The sequence below is a fragment of the Vigna unguiculata genome, chromosome 10 (genome assembly GCF_037176805.1).
Source record: "Vigna unguiculata cultivar grain cowpea cultivar isolate G323 ecotype 2 chromosome 10, ASM3717680v1, whole genome shotgun sequence".
In the NCBI taxonomy this organism is placed as follows: Eukaryota; Viridiplantae; Streptophyta; class Magnoliopsida; order Fabales; family Fabaceae; genus Vigna; species Vigna unguiculata.
The window spans coordinates 32,005,303-32,020,079 of record NC_140801.1 but is presented as its reverse complement, the minus strand read 5'-3'; the positions used below and the strand labels follow the sequence as shown (position 1 = coordinate 32,020,079).

Sequence of the window (14,777 nt, the reverse complement as noted above, 5' to 3'; positions counted from 1 at the left end):
CCACTTATTATTGGTAAAGATAAAATAGTAAGTTTATGTTTGATTATAGAATTCATGAACTCTGAAATCTAGATTGGATGGTGGAATTATTTCTTTAAAAAGTGTAATGAGAATAAAGTATATGTAGCATATTTGGTAGTTCTTGATTCCATTGTTTTCAGGGTGAAGGCCACACAGCTCCAGAGTACAAACCTGAAGAATGCCTTGCCATGTACAGTAGATGGCTATCTAAGAGGCCTTTGTAGGAACAACCAAAGAATAAGGTCATTTCTTATATTGTTTAGAGAGTTACTTTTAACCCAATGGGATTAAATATTGCTCATAATGGTAACCATGACACTCCAATCGTATGACATCTACAACTGTGAAGACAAGTATGTTCTGTTCTTCTTACTGCTCTTGTGGGTCACACGTAGACTCTATTTGATGATGGTATTTTAGATAGGTGAAGAAAGGATAAATTTAAAGGATCTTGTTTACAAAAATAAATTTGAATGGTGGAGTTGATGCAATGAGAATGAAGTATAAGGCGATATTTGCTAGTTCCTTATTTCATTGTTTATACTAATATACTTTCAAGGTGGAAGACAAATAGCTCTAGAGTCCAATCCTAAAGAATGGCAATTCTCAAGGTAGATTTATTTTTTTAACCAATTAAAGATAATTATTATCTTTCTAAAGACACAATGCAAGAGTTGTTGGATCCTTAATCCAACTTTGGTATTTGAATAATTGGATATTAAAGATATTAAGGTTGTACCAATTTAAAGTGATCACGTTGTATTATAGTATTTTGATAGTTATGTATGTGAAAGATTATAAGACCTTTAATTTGTAGTAATTTTATTCTATAATAGATAATAGAAATATCCATTATTGTGAATCTGGTTTTTTTATTTTGATACATTTTTCAAATCACATTTCCATTTTACTTATATATAGATTTTACAAATTGGAAAATCTAGATTTCCAATCTAAATTGGCAGTAGACTCAGATTTGATTTCAAATTGGAAAATATTAGTAATTTTCTAGCTTGCTTTTTTGGTGACATTAATAGTTTAGCTACTTATAATTGATGGGAAGGGTCTTTTTATATAATTTTTTGTTGGAGTTGCTGTTATATCCAGGTTTTAACAAAATTCCTCGTTGATTCCCTGTACATGTTGGCCTTCAAATCTTGTCCAAGTGTTTTTATTAAAGTATTTTATTATTCTTTTGCGGTGATTTATGCATTTTTTTTCTTTTTATGGATATACGAATGAATGAGAAAGATATATGGGTATTAGCTATTGCTCTGTTATTTTGTTAGTTTTGGTTTTCAACTCAACATTATTATACTTGCCTTTGAACTATTACAAGAAAAAATTAAGCACTTACTTTTGAAGGAAGTAGGAACTTATGCAGGTGACGACTCAAGACAGCCAAGTAAGCATGGGTTGGAGCAAGAATTTCAACAAGACAGTGAAGCTCCATAGCCAAATGACGTAAGATAAAGCAAGGAGACAAAACTAGTTAGGAACATACACTACAAAAAAACATGTAAATACCGACGTTTATTTTTGTAATTTACGTCATTTTTAACTGTCGTTATTTACTTGAGTGACGGTTTCCTAAAATGTCGTAATTCTTGCCGTCACAAAGTATAATATGGCGGTTATAGATGAACCGCCGCAACAACCGTCATTTTATATAATGTATAAAGTGACAGTTTAAAGAGGCAAAAAGCGTCAGTTAAAATTGACGTAATATTTTTACTGGATGACAAATATAATGTGAAAAACGACGCTTTAAACTAACACTATTATCATATATTATGACATTTTTAAATGTCACCAGTTTAATTAATTACAATTAATTTTGAGATTAATTACGTCATTATCAAATGTATCAAGTGACGTAATTTTAATATTTAATTATTTATTCTTCTTTAATATTTCTTATACTTTCATAATTTGATAAAATTATTTTTTCATGATAATTTAAAATATATAAAAAATTATAGCACTATCAAATAGAAATTGATAAACTAAATTGATTCATTGTCAATATAACTTAACTACGCCAAAGTACCAATTCAAGCATTTGGAAAAAAAAAAGACAACATTAAAAATACCATAATATTCAAGAATCTAAGAAAAAAAGACAACATTAAAAGTCTTAATTCTAATCCTAAAATACTTTTCTTTCACCACTTGCTTCAATTATATTATTTGAAGATGATACGCCACTCCCAACATATAGTGCCTGCAATGATTAAAGAATAAGAATATAAGTTTATGAATTAGATAACAATACAATAAATTTAAGTAATATTCTTTTCTACGTTATATCTTATTAGTAGAGAGATGTACCAAATCAATAACCATTACAGCAAGATGTTTCGAGACTTCTTCTCTCAAAGCAACAGAGACAAGCAACTTTGCATTTAATTCTTAACCATTACAAGCTCACTTTCAATACAACCTAAGCCTGCAAAGAAACAAAATGTAAAATAAAGATTAAACATGAAAAAACCAAGGAAGTATTAAAATAAAGGCTGCATGAACCAAGAAACCAAGATCAAAATATGTAAACCAAGAAACCAATTTACATTTAATAATATATTAGATGAAGACCCTGTGTGTTGGATTTGGATTCAGTTGAGTATTTTCTATTCGTGTTTCTATTTTTAACACCCGCATTACGATTTACAAATTTTCTTATAGAAGAGCTTTAGTTTTATTCTTTTTATGCCTAAAGTTCTTTACATTAAGGATTTGCAAAATCGTCATTTAAATACTACTTACCATGAATTATACAATCCAACAGCTTCATTTTTATGCTAAAAATTTCATATATTTCTCCATACTCTAGTGCAAAAACAGAGACAATAACTTTCTGTCCAAAATTATTTGCCTTCAGAAAGAAAAACAGAACAGCAATATTGAAACAGAAGTAAAAAGAATGTCAAAAAATAAACAAAATTATGTTACTGAGCATCTATAGATAATAATGATCAACTGCAGCATCACCATTGCTTTTGTCAAGAATTTTTCCCAATAAAAACAATCTAAGTAATAAAGCATGAAGGAGAGCCATAAGTAAAATGAATAGTGAAGGCTTTCATAATCTATTAATGATAAGGAAAAAGTTCTCATACCTTCAGTGTGTGAAAAGGCATCCACATGCTAGAACTTCTACCACCGTCCTTGCAAGCACCTTCTATCCAGAAATTAGCAACCGGCACTTTAATGTCTAATTGAACAGCTTTCCCATCAGTTACAAATACAAAATTATTTATCTTAATATATTTTCAGTCTCCTAATAATTGTTCAAAAGACATTGATCCAAGCTGTCCCTATCATAGAACTATTTAAAAACTAAAAGCCTTGTTTTCTCATGATGATTTCAAATTACAAACAATTTTGAATAAAAGGTTACCTAGTTTGGTTCTAGCTATCATGAAATTCCACTACATCAAAGCCAAATTTAGGATGTATTTAGCAGAAACCGAGAAAGCCTATGTAACAAGTAAACAAAGTAAGAAAGATCAAACAATCTAAGACTGCAGGGTATCTGACCAAAGAAGGAAGAACTAGTAAGTTTAAAAAGACCAAGAATTTCAAAGCTCAAAAGGCAAGAAGAATTAGGTGAGGTGCAGTCAATGTCTACAAATCCAAATAAAATGATGCTACGTAATCAGTTTAGTTAAAACACATCAAAGATAAACACTGAAACCATAAAAAATCAAGTATTCTCCACCAAAAATTGTGTCCAAGCACGAAAACTCAGAACTAGCTCCGCAGAAAAGAAAAAACAATAAAAAAAAGTATATAATCAAATAAAATGAACTGAAACAAAAACTTCTCATGGTATCTGAAACGCCAACACTAATCCCATGAAAGCTAAACACAGATCTTGAACCGAATTTTAAAAAGATAACAATGGCATAAAAGATTCCTCTTTCCCAGCAAAACTGTCGACAGTAGTGACCACACCAGCTGCAGCTATGCTAGAACCATGGTGCAACACAAATGAAGCCCCACTACAAGATAGATGTCGCCAATCCACAGTACCTGCAACTAACTACTCTCCACACAGAAAATCTTCAATAGAAAATAAATTAAATTCCCATGACAAAACAACAAAGACACCGAAACATGAGACAATTAGACTTGAAGGAAAATGAGGTACCTGAACATGAAGAGAAGAAGGGATGTGAGTGTTGTCACTAGAATTGAAGAAGAACCAAGGGGTGCCATGTTCGGGTTCAACGATGAATCGAACCCCAATGCCTAGAGGCAAACCCTCTTCGGTTAACGTATACCTCCAATTCACCCGAATCTGCATACACAGCAAGCAAATCAATACAACGCTCCAAACCCACCTTTCTACTCGCATCATTCATCATCCTCGAGCCCTATAAGCAAAACATCCAAAATCACCTTAACAACCCCAACCATAAGAACAGAGAATTGAAACCCAAATTCCAGTACCAAAACTCAAGCCTCATATACCCCAATCAGCCAGTCGCGACGATTACGAACCTAGTCGCGGTGGCTGGTGCGATGGTGGCGAGTCGCGCTGTCTCGAACGTGCTGGAGAAACGGAGGAGGAGACGCTTTTAACGCTAGTGTAAGAGCGCTTCAGGCGTGGCGGAGGGAAGGGCGATGGCGTCGCCGATGAGGCCTCCAGCGGGTGTCGGTGTCATTGGTGGTGGCTAGAAGGCGAACACATGTTTCAGGGGTTGGATTGGTGTTGTTGGTGTCGAGAAGAAGAGATTGTCGAGAAGGAAAGAGTGAAGTCGAAACAACGTCGTCGACGTTGGCCTTGAGACAAGGAGAAAGGAGAAAGAGGCGAAACGAAGAGAGCTGAGTGAACGTTGTGAGAGTGAAGTGATCTAGGGTTTGAGTAATTTGGGTGTCACTTTGAAAGTTTAGAAAATATTAAATTGTTGAGTGGGAAAATGAAATAGAAAAGAGAGGGAACACAGTTTTACAAAAAAAAAAAAAGGATATCGAGATAAAAGTGGAACATGAAATAATTTCATAAAATTATAAAAATAATGTTTTATATAAAGTGACATTTCAAAATGACACAATTTTAAATAATAATATGACAATGTAAAAAATGGTGGTTAGAAACGCCATATTATACATGTACATTACGGCCGTTATCAAACTGACGTATTATACTGCGAAAAGCGACAGTTTTAATTAACTGTCGTATTAAAAACATCGTTATATACATGATTTTTTGTAGTGATAGATATAGAAATTTAGGAAAATGTGTTATAATAATGTAAGATCTTATTTTTGTTTGGTTTTCAACATGTAAACGTTTGGATGATGTTGAAAAATATTAATTATGAATGAAATATTTGTGATCAAAAGTTTATCTATTGTGATATATATTTTTTTTTACTTTTTCTTATTTTATGAAAAATAGGTTAAATAAATTATGAGGATATAAAATGGTTAAAATAATTTTACATTCAAATTACAGCAGTTCGAAACGTCGTATTACATTTCAGTACAAAGCATATAATGGCGTTTGTAGGTGTCGTTCTTTGCATTGGAACTATTTTAAAATAAACAAATTATGACAGTTTTAACTGCCATTATTTGCACAATGCATTAAATGACGGGTGTTGCGACGGTTCGCATAAGACTGTCATATTATACATTGTGACGGTAGGATCTATGGCGGTATGCGAACCCGCCACAAGCGCAAAAAGTGGCGGTCATAAGTGTCGTCATATACAACAAATAATTGTCGTATTTAATACGATTTTTTGTAGTGGATGTTCAGGGAAATTAATTTGTATTCTTTTAACAAATACCGGAATAAAAACAAAAAAAACAAAATACGTCACTCGAATGTATCGTCTATTAAACATACATGATATTTATACGAATAAAATGTTAACATACATATAAGTGTATGTAATAGAAGTTTGTTTATATTTTACAACCAACTAAAGGTACTTTTAGTTTGAAATACATCACAAACAAGTTACACTATATCAGTTATAGCTTGAACAAAATCCAAAGTTACATGAAAAGTTAATCTAGACAATCTCATTATTACATGTTAGGTCTCCATTTTCTTCCTCTGAAAAATAAAGAAAGGGCGAGTCTTTCCCTCAACTCTAAAACTTCATCATAACATTTCAAAACATGGTTGTTTAATAAACTTGCAATTGAATGAAATAACTTCATAAAAGTTTAAATCTTCATAATATCATAACTAACCATGCCAAAAATATCAAAATCAAGTTAATCAATTCCATATGATTTGAATCTAAGATATCAAATTCCTCATTATCAATCTTTTAATAATCATATTTGTATGATTCTGAGTTTCAACTCATGAGCATATTCATCTCACATTCTTTCTTTATATAGTTTGGGTCCCAAACACTGCCATTAGACTTTTCTGAATCATAATGCCTTACGCCAATATGGATAGTGCCAACATACTAAACATTCTCATTGATACAACATGTGCGTCATTCCACTTTCCTGGTCTTACACTACAGTGAAGAAGACGATCGATAATAGAGTGTGAGACCTGTGAATTTTTGAATACCCAACTAATGGCGTATGTCAATCCAGAGTATTTATATCACCACCCTCCATTCTCTTAGGTCTACCCGACCTTTCTCTGAACTTTATACCCTATGTATCTCTATACTATCCATACAATCCTTTTTATTCTTAATTTCTATACTTTGATTTACAATCATCCTTTTGCATTATCTTTATAATTCTTGAGACTTTTAACATTTTCAGAACATAACAACTATGTTTCTAATTTTTCATTATTTTTAAAATAGTCCAAACAACATTAAAAAGAGTTTAAAATCAACACCTAAGCTAGCTCCTTCTTGACTTGCACATGTCATCTCTTACGTATGCGGTCCAGAACCTTAAGGGGGTTACTTGCGGAGAGGGCTCCAACGATCAAGTCAGTAAAAGGGCTCTTCAGAAGTCAAATCTCAGATTAGGGAATTAATGAAAGCGTACCTCTTAATTATTGGGGTCCATGCATATTTATAGAGTTATGAATTATGTCTGTCATTCTTATGGGCTGGGCCCCCCTTAGTTGTGTTGGGCCAACGTTTGGGTCCTAGATGGGCCTAGGTCAAGCCCAAGTCCTATGCTAGCGTTGTTGACACTAGGGGCTTCGTTTGTAACGTTCTAAGTTTGGGGTTAACAACCCCTTATTATGTATTGTCCTTTACCGTAGGCGGCTCGGGCCGCTATGTGATCATGCTTAACTGGTTACTTATGCAATGGTTATTTGTGGGGCTATACCTAGGTGGTTTTGGCCGTGTAGTTACACTGCTCTGACTAGGTATAGTACACCAGTCCCCCAGCCTTTGTCGAGACAGGTGTCTCATCAAAGGTTTAGGATTTTATGAGTTGTGTGTAAGTAATGAGTCGTGTTATCAGTTGTGGTGTTTGTTTACTATGTTGAATTTTGGCGATGTAGGTTACCGTGACCGTGTGCTCTTTCGCCCGTGTAGTTTCTGGCAAGAAATTTATTTTGTTGGTGGGGTATGGTATGGTAGTCCCCCAGTCTTGAAGTGTTAGGAACAATGTTAAGACTATGGTGGATGCAATGATGGCAGGTGAAGGGGTGTCAGGTGTTAGGAGTTACATTAGAGGGGTTTGTGCTGCCATTTTGAGTTTTGTGACGCTTCGCATTCGTTGTGACACTTCATCTGTTAGGTGTTTTGGGCGGAAAAAGTTGTAGCGGTTCAGATGCTTGGCTATAAATACAATTGCTGAAGAAGATTTATTCACCTTGGTTCATTTGCAAGATGTTTGATAGAAGTTATTTGTGTGTGTGAGAGTTGTCTGATACGTTCCTTATTTTTGTCGTCATCCTGATATCTCACGTATGTCAAGTGTTAGTGATAGTGTGTCATTATCTAGTTCGGGTAGTGGGAGTGAATGTTTAGGGGGAGACGGGAGTAGTCGGTCAGGGAATGGGAGTAATGGTCAGTTGGTTGGTGAGGGGAGGATCCCAATGGAGACAACTACTGAAATAAAAGAGGATCCACCAGAGGAAGTAGCAAAAAGTAGCTGACCGACAAAGGTCGGATATGGATAGGTGGCTGAGGATGTGAAGACGCAACATTCCTTATTTAGATGGTCGCGGTTGTTGAAGTCTTGGCTGAATTGCATTTCTATATTCGAGAGGGAGTGGGGTCAATAAATATGGTGGTACAGGAAGTAGCCAAGGAAGGTGTGTGTAATGAAACATGGCTGCAAAAAGTAACAAGAAACACGTCCACAATAAAAAGGGGTGCGGGGTTAACAAATATCAAGTGCGCGGGGTTAACAAATATCATGTGTGCAAAGAATAAACATGTGTAGAAAAATACACAGGGTGTGAGAACATTAAAAGTGGTGGTGTAGGAAGTTAACAAAATTAGTTTTAAGTCTAAACCAAAATAACTCTTAAACATAAAAATAAGCCTGAAGAGGGTTTCTTCTTCCTCTACGTGAGCGGCACCAACCCTCACTCACGGCCGACCAAGGCCAGCGTCAACGACGATGACTACCGCCGAAGGAGCTGCTACCGCTTGCGTCACCGATTCTCCTTCGTTCCCTTCCACGCGCGAGGGGTCTCTCAATCTTCCAAAGTCTTCTTCCGTGATACACGAGCCACTCCTTCCAGCTCCAATGTCTCGACCTCACAAGCTTCCCGGCCTGTCAAAGCCACTAGCGACGGCGCCAATCACTACCAGAAGCCTCTCCGGCCTCCGCCGCATCCTAAACGTCTCTCGTTCTTCTTCAAGCATGAGCCACACCAAATCTGGAAGCCACGACACCGAGCCCAACCATCGTGTGACCAACCATGATCGAAGTCGCCATTGATTCGCCCACTCGATGGTTTTATCTCCTCTTACTATTTTCTTTTTTTGATTTATGCTAGGTTGGATAAACGGATTTGGGTGTTTCACTGCATCGGTGGCTCGAGGATGATGAATGACGTAGGTAGAAAGGTGGGTTTGGCATGTTGTATTGTTTTGCTTGTTGTTTATGAAGATTTTGGTGAATTGGAGGTAAGTGTGGGCATGTGAATCTTGTAGAAGATGGGGGTGGTGGTTTGGTGGTTTTCTGGCATGTGTGTGAAAGAAGCGAGTAGTGCTGGTTCGGTGCTATTATGGAGTGCTATTATGGATTTAGCGAAAAATGAAGAGTGGTGGTGAAGTGCGTGTACTTGATTTTCTGAGTGCAGGTTGGAGATGATGGTTTTATCAATGGGGATCAGAGGTTAATCAACGTGGGGGTTAAAGGATTGTTACGGATTGAAATGAGATGCTGCGGATTGAAATGGAGAATGAGTTTTTTGTGTATTGTTGATGCCAACTATATTAGAGAGAACGAACAAAGAAGGGTGAGGATTGGTGGTTGATTCTGGCTGGCTATGTAAGACCCATGAAAATTAATTAATTAAATAATTAATTAATTAATAAATGCAGGTAGAAAGCGCCTTTATGGCATTAATTATTGTTTAATGTGATATGGAAAAGTACTAGCTCAAATGGTTGAGAGTACTTTGGTTGTGTGAGAGGACTTGGGTTTGAGTCCTATGTATGCCAATTATGTGTTGTTGGTTTATTATTATTGATTTATAATAATATGTATGAGTATGGAATTGGTATTGTAAGCTTATCATGATTGGAGTGTATCACTAACATGACTTAGTTGAATCGGTTATGCACTTGAATGGTGACTAAGTGGGCATGGGTTCAAACTTGGGTGAGAATGAAATTGGAACTTTTTTTTTAGTGTAGTTTATATTGGAGGGAATATGAGAGGGCAACAATAAACCTAGAAGGGGCAGCCAAGGAGGGGGCTGGAAACCATGTATTTAATAAAAATTAAACGCACCATAAAGCCTAATTTCGTTTTAACATTTAAACCCCTAAATGAGACGCATATAAAAGGTCATTTTGAAGAAAAAAAAGGGTTTTGGCACTGCTGTCAATTTGCTTGTGAGAAGAATACGAATTCTGAGTGTGTGAGGAGAGAATTGGGTGCTATTAGGAGAAGACTTGAGAGAAAGAATTAGCCAGATTGGGAGATTGGAGAAGAATCCTCAAAGGCTACTAATTTGGTACCAAGATTTCAGGTTAGGGGAGCTGTCCTTGTGCGCTTAAATTGATTGACATGTGTTATGGTTTTGGGTAAATTCTATTTTCAATTGATTTTTGTTGGCATGAAATTCGTGCATTATGTGTGGTGATAGAAAGCTTAATTAATTGATGTTGTGCGTATAATCCTGTAATGCATTATATTTTTGGGAATGAGGGTTTTTGGTAAAGGAATGGTGGTGGAAGCCTAACTCTTGTGTTTTGGTAGCTTAATAGGATATAATGCGTGACTCTGATGTTTGTTTGCCATTACATTGTCTTGGTAATGATTGAGTAGAGTTTTGGTATTGGTTTGGTGCACTGTGCGCGTGATCAAACTCGAAACCCTGCAAGTCTCGCCCAAGCGACTCCATCTCGCCTAAGCGAGAGTTGCAGAGTCTCGTTTTTGGTCCTGATTCGTGTTACTCGCCCAGGCGACCTTGGATGGGGTTGAGCGACTTAGTCTCTCGCTCAGGCGAGAGACACTCGCCTAAGCGAGGTCGCGAGGAAACCTGGATTATTTTGAGCGCGAAACCTCGTCCAGGCGAGGAGTTTGGTGGGTTTGAGCGAACCAGGGTTTCGCTCAGGCGAGATGGTCTCGCCTAAGCGAGATGTCGCAATCAAGTTGGATGTGTTGCTTGCATTGTAGCTCAGGCAAGATTGAATTGAGTGTTTGGGCGAGAGATGATCTCGCCTAAGCGAGATAACGTGATGAGGCTGTTGTTTTAAGCTCGCTCAGGCGAGGTAAATTAGCATAAGCGAGGCTGAGGGCTTAGCTTGGGTGAGAGTCCCTAGCTTAAGCGAGTTTATGCGAATTTCCATGTTTATGTGTGCTTGTGTGTGTGATTTAGCTGCTTTATCCTAAGTATAGGAAGTATATGCATGTGGTGTGGTGTTTTGGCTTGAAGGACTAAGTCCAATAGGGGTGTGGGATGTGCTTGATGGTTGGACGCATGATGGGCATGGAACTGGTTGAGTTCCCGTTGGCTACTATTGGGCGAGGAGTCCATAGTATGGTGATTGCATGCGTCGGGCGCACGATGGGCAAGGAATTATTATGTTCATGTCGGCTACTATTGGGCGAGGAGTCCATAGTATGGTGATTGCGTGTGTGCCAGGGTTCAAGTTGAGAAGGCTTGGATGATTTACTAAAGACGAGGAGTTTGTAGGGCAGGACTATGAGCGGGATAGGCTCATAGGGTTGGACCACGAATGGGTTAGTTTCGTGGAAGCACAGTGAAGTCCCAAGATCTAATTCAAGTATATGACTCATGAAGGACTATGAGGTCATGGTTGGGTAATTTGAAAAGCATGAAATTTTAGTTATGTTATTTTGGGATGGGTGACATATTGTGCATAGTTCACCCTTTCTGTGTGTGTGTGGCGATGATTGGATAACTCGTTATCCGGAAGCAGATGATGTGACATGTGGGCCAGGAGATGCATAGACTCGGAGCGAGGGATAGCATGTGATTTTGTATATATTGGTTATTTTGGTTTTGAGATAGTTTTGTAACCCTTTTGGGAGCCATTTGAATATTACTTTAGTTTTATACTTATGGACTCCTGTTTTCATTACATTGTATTAAAGTTTTAAATTTCCCGTGTTTTTGGGAAATGGTATTAAATAAACGAGACATTTATTTTTTATTTTATATATTAAATATTAGTAATATTCTTTAGGGATGTTACAATTGGTATCAGAGCAAAAGTTTTGAAAAATATTTTAAATATTTTGGGGCTTTTGGGGAGTGAGCTTGACGTTTGATTGCTTGTGTGGTTGAGTTGAATGTTGTAATTGTGTGAGTGGCTTGTTTAACCCAATGAAATGGTTTTAACAGTTGTCATGTGGCGTATTCAGGCTAGGGATGTCAACGGGGCGGGTAGGGTACGGGTAGTAGCTCACTCATACCCTACCCGCTGAATAAATATTCGTCCTGTACCCGTACCCATATCCGTCGGGTATCCGTTATGCGGGTACCTATCTATTTTTTTCATACCCGCGGATATCCACGGGTACCCGCGGGTATTTACAAAATTATTTAAAAAAAATATATTTAATCATAAATTCAAATAAAATAAAATAAAATACATCACTGTCATAAATTTTAAATAAATTTCAAACTAACTCTAGTCCATACAAGTTCAAATAATTGTAAAAATAAATATAAAATGACGTTCAACACAATGAAAATTCTTTAATTAGTGTTTTGATCAACAAGCCCACTCTCTCATATTGATTCTTGAAAAATAATCAAATAATAAACCTCAATTTTCACGTGCCAAGTATTCTTATTTTTATTCCATCATTTGACAACAAACATACCATAAACATCACTATCTATATATGGTTTGATGTATATGCCCAATTTCAAATAAGGGAAAGAGAAAAATGTCAAGGGATGTATTGGGAAGAAGACAACGTACCAATACTTGAAGTTAGAAGAATGAAGACAGAAGACAAGATGTGCAACTTATAAAAAATCAGGACAAAATGTTTTTTACTAATATATATATAAGGGTATTTTTGTGAATTAAAATTTAGCGGATATGGGTATCCACGGGTACGAATACTATGATACCCGTCCCCGCCCCGTTAACATGCGGGTATAAAAAATACTCGTACCCACGGGTAGCGGGTATCCATTTTTAATATCCATTTCCTACTCATTACGGGTTTTATCCGCGGATACTCACGGGTACGGATATTTTTGACATCCCTAATTCAGGCTATGGCTGCTAACAGAAGGAGAAGGAGTGAGAATGATACTGATGACATCGCAGAGACTATTCACCGGATGGTGGATGCGATGCAGCCACCTGTAGCAGCGCAGCGTAGAACGACGATTGCACCAGTTAGTTAGGATGCCAACGAATGGTTGTTGTTGGCAGCCACCAGTTGTTGTTGTTCGACCAAATACAAGAAAGCTATGAAACAGCAACACCACCAACAAAAAAACAAGAGCACAAGTTTCGCAGCGTGCGACAGCGGCCATGGGGACGGTGGGCCGCCGAGATAAGAGACCCTATACGGCGGAAACGAGTGTGGCTTGGAACCTTCGACATGGCAGAAGAAGCAGCTGTGGTTTACGACAGAGCAGCTATAAACCTCAGAGGTGCCGATGCTGTCACTAATTTCATCAAACCGCCGTTGAAAGAGTGTGAAAGTGGGGTTAAACGGAGGAGTTGTGGCGCATGTGCTTCACCCACTTCGGTTCTGTTGTTTCAGCCTTGGATGGAACCTTTGTCTTTGGAAGAAACATTCAAAGAATAAGTGTTTGATGGGTTAAACGATGAAGTTGATAGTTTCTTGTTTTCTGATCATGCTCTTTATGAGCAACCTCTTCCTACTGTGTTTTCTAACATTGATGTTTCGTTGGATGAGGATCTTGAATCATGTAAATGGGATGTAGATAGCTTTTTCACTGATGATACTTTTCAATAATGAGATGTGGATTAATTGTCTCTAACTCGTTTAGATTTTTTTTTTCTGAGATAAGTTCATTTTGTGTTGCTGAGTAGAGTTAATCTATAGTGCAAAAAAGTTGCATCTTTGTATTTAGTTTACTAAAAAAGATGCTTCTTTATTTGTTCCACAAAGAAACTTGTAAATGAAACATGAATTGATAACAGACTGTGATAGATTTTATTTTATTTTCTCAAAGACCAATCTGTTTTATGTTACTGAGAGAGAATTTCAGTGTTCATGGCAGGACTGATAAGTGTTAAAAATTAGTTTATTCAAGAGGGTGATTTTTTTGGTTGTTCTAAAGAGATTCATATATAAACAGATTAGGGTGTAGTAAACTTTGTTATATGCTAACTCCCTAGTTTTTTTGGTTGAGATATTTTTGTTTTCATGTATTGTCAAAGATTTTGGACCAAACATGTGGCATTATGCATAAAGTGAGTCCACATGTCATGTTCAATGGTTGGCCACCTTAGTGCTTCAGGGCCACACATACTGCATCTTGAACTCTTAGCTTTTTCTGCTAAAATGTTTGTGTGGTGTGATGGTCTACAAATAGCATTTCAATGGCATGTTTGAAGGTTTATAATTTATGTTAGAGTCACTTTCTCATCCACTTTACCATGTTTGAAACACTACATAGCCTTGCATTATCAATTTGGCTTCTTTCTGATACTTTCCAACATCACATCTTCAAACAGAGCCATGCAAGTTGGTCTGATTTTTACATGAATTTGAAATCACAAGGTTGAAATCTTTAAAAGTATAGAGACCCTTTTGAAACATTTATTAACAGGTCACAGAAAGGTTTGATTTTTTTAATGAAATTTAGAGATTGAGTTTTACCCCAATAGAGTTCTTAGAAACATAATTTGCCTTTTTCCTTGGACTTGAAATTTTCTCACCCAAATGGCTAAGATAATAATGGGAAACGTTCTAATTCTATGGCTCTTCTGAAAAGGTGCTCAAAGAAGGGACCAATGACATGCTTCCATCATTAATTTGATTTTGACTTTTTTGTTCTTTTGAAACACAGGCATGCAAGTTGGTCTGATCTGGGTAGTTCATGGATCTGACAAAGAAAAAGTCCCCTCTTTAATTCTTGCACTCTAATCCATTTTTGTGCAGAACGTTGACCGAGCTTTGAAATCCCTTTGTTCGCAGAAGATTTATTC

The 14,777-nt window shown here is 36.7% G+C and overlaps 1 protein-coding gene and 1 pseudogene across 7 annotated transcripts; one reads left to right on the top strand and one right to left on the bottom strand.

Moving 5' to 3' along the window:
- Positions 1-2,013: 2,013 nt before the first annotated feature.
- On the bottom strand, positions 2,014-4,903 carry LOC146882393 (uncharacterized). Of its 7 annotated transcripts, none has more exons than XR_014985309.1 (5): positions 4,477-4,903; positions 3,422-4,400; positions 3,141-3,235; positions 2,353-2,470; positions 2,014-2,245 (listed from the first exon to the last, which is right to left on the bottom strand). XR_014985309.1 is itself a non-coding variant. In XM_085667991.1 (5 exons), exons 1-3 carry the CDS (start codon positions 4,441-4,443, stop codon positions 3,911-3,913), a joined length of 324 nt encoding a protein of 107 aa, XP_085524117.1. In that variant the 5' UTR covers positions 4,444-4,903; the 3' UTR covers positions 2,014-2,245; positions 2,353-2,470; positions 3,141-3,910. The 7 variants fall into 7 exon arrangements, 1 of the variants encoding a protein (XP_085524117.1); XM_085667991.1 differs by having other exon boundaries at positions 3,141-4,066; positions 4,175-4,324; positions 4,426-4,903; XR_014985304.1 differs by having other exon boundaries at positions 3,141-4,400.
- An 8,090-nt stretch (positions 4,904-12,993) lies between these two features.
- LOC114165374 (ethylene-responsive transcription factor CRF1-like) lies at positions 12,994-13,603 on the top strand (annotated as a pseudogene).
- Positions 13,604-14,777: the final 1,174 nt, after the last annotated feature.

Bases quoted from the DNA above. Each gene is read 5' to 3' on its own strand.
- LOC146882393 (XM_085667991.1), bottom strand. The intron at 4,067-4,174 runs GTACCTCATTTT...TGTGGAGAGTAG, and splicing joins CTTCTTCTCTTCATGTTCAG to TTAGTTGCAGGTACTGTGGA.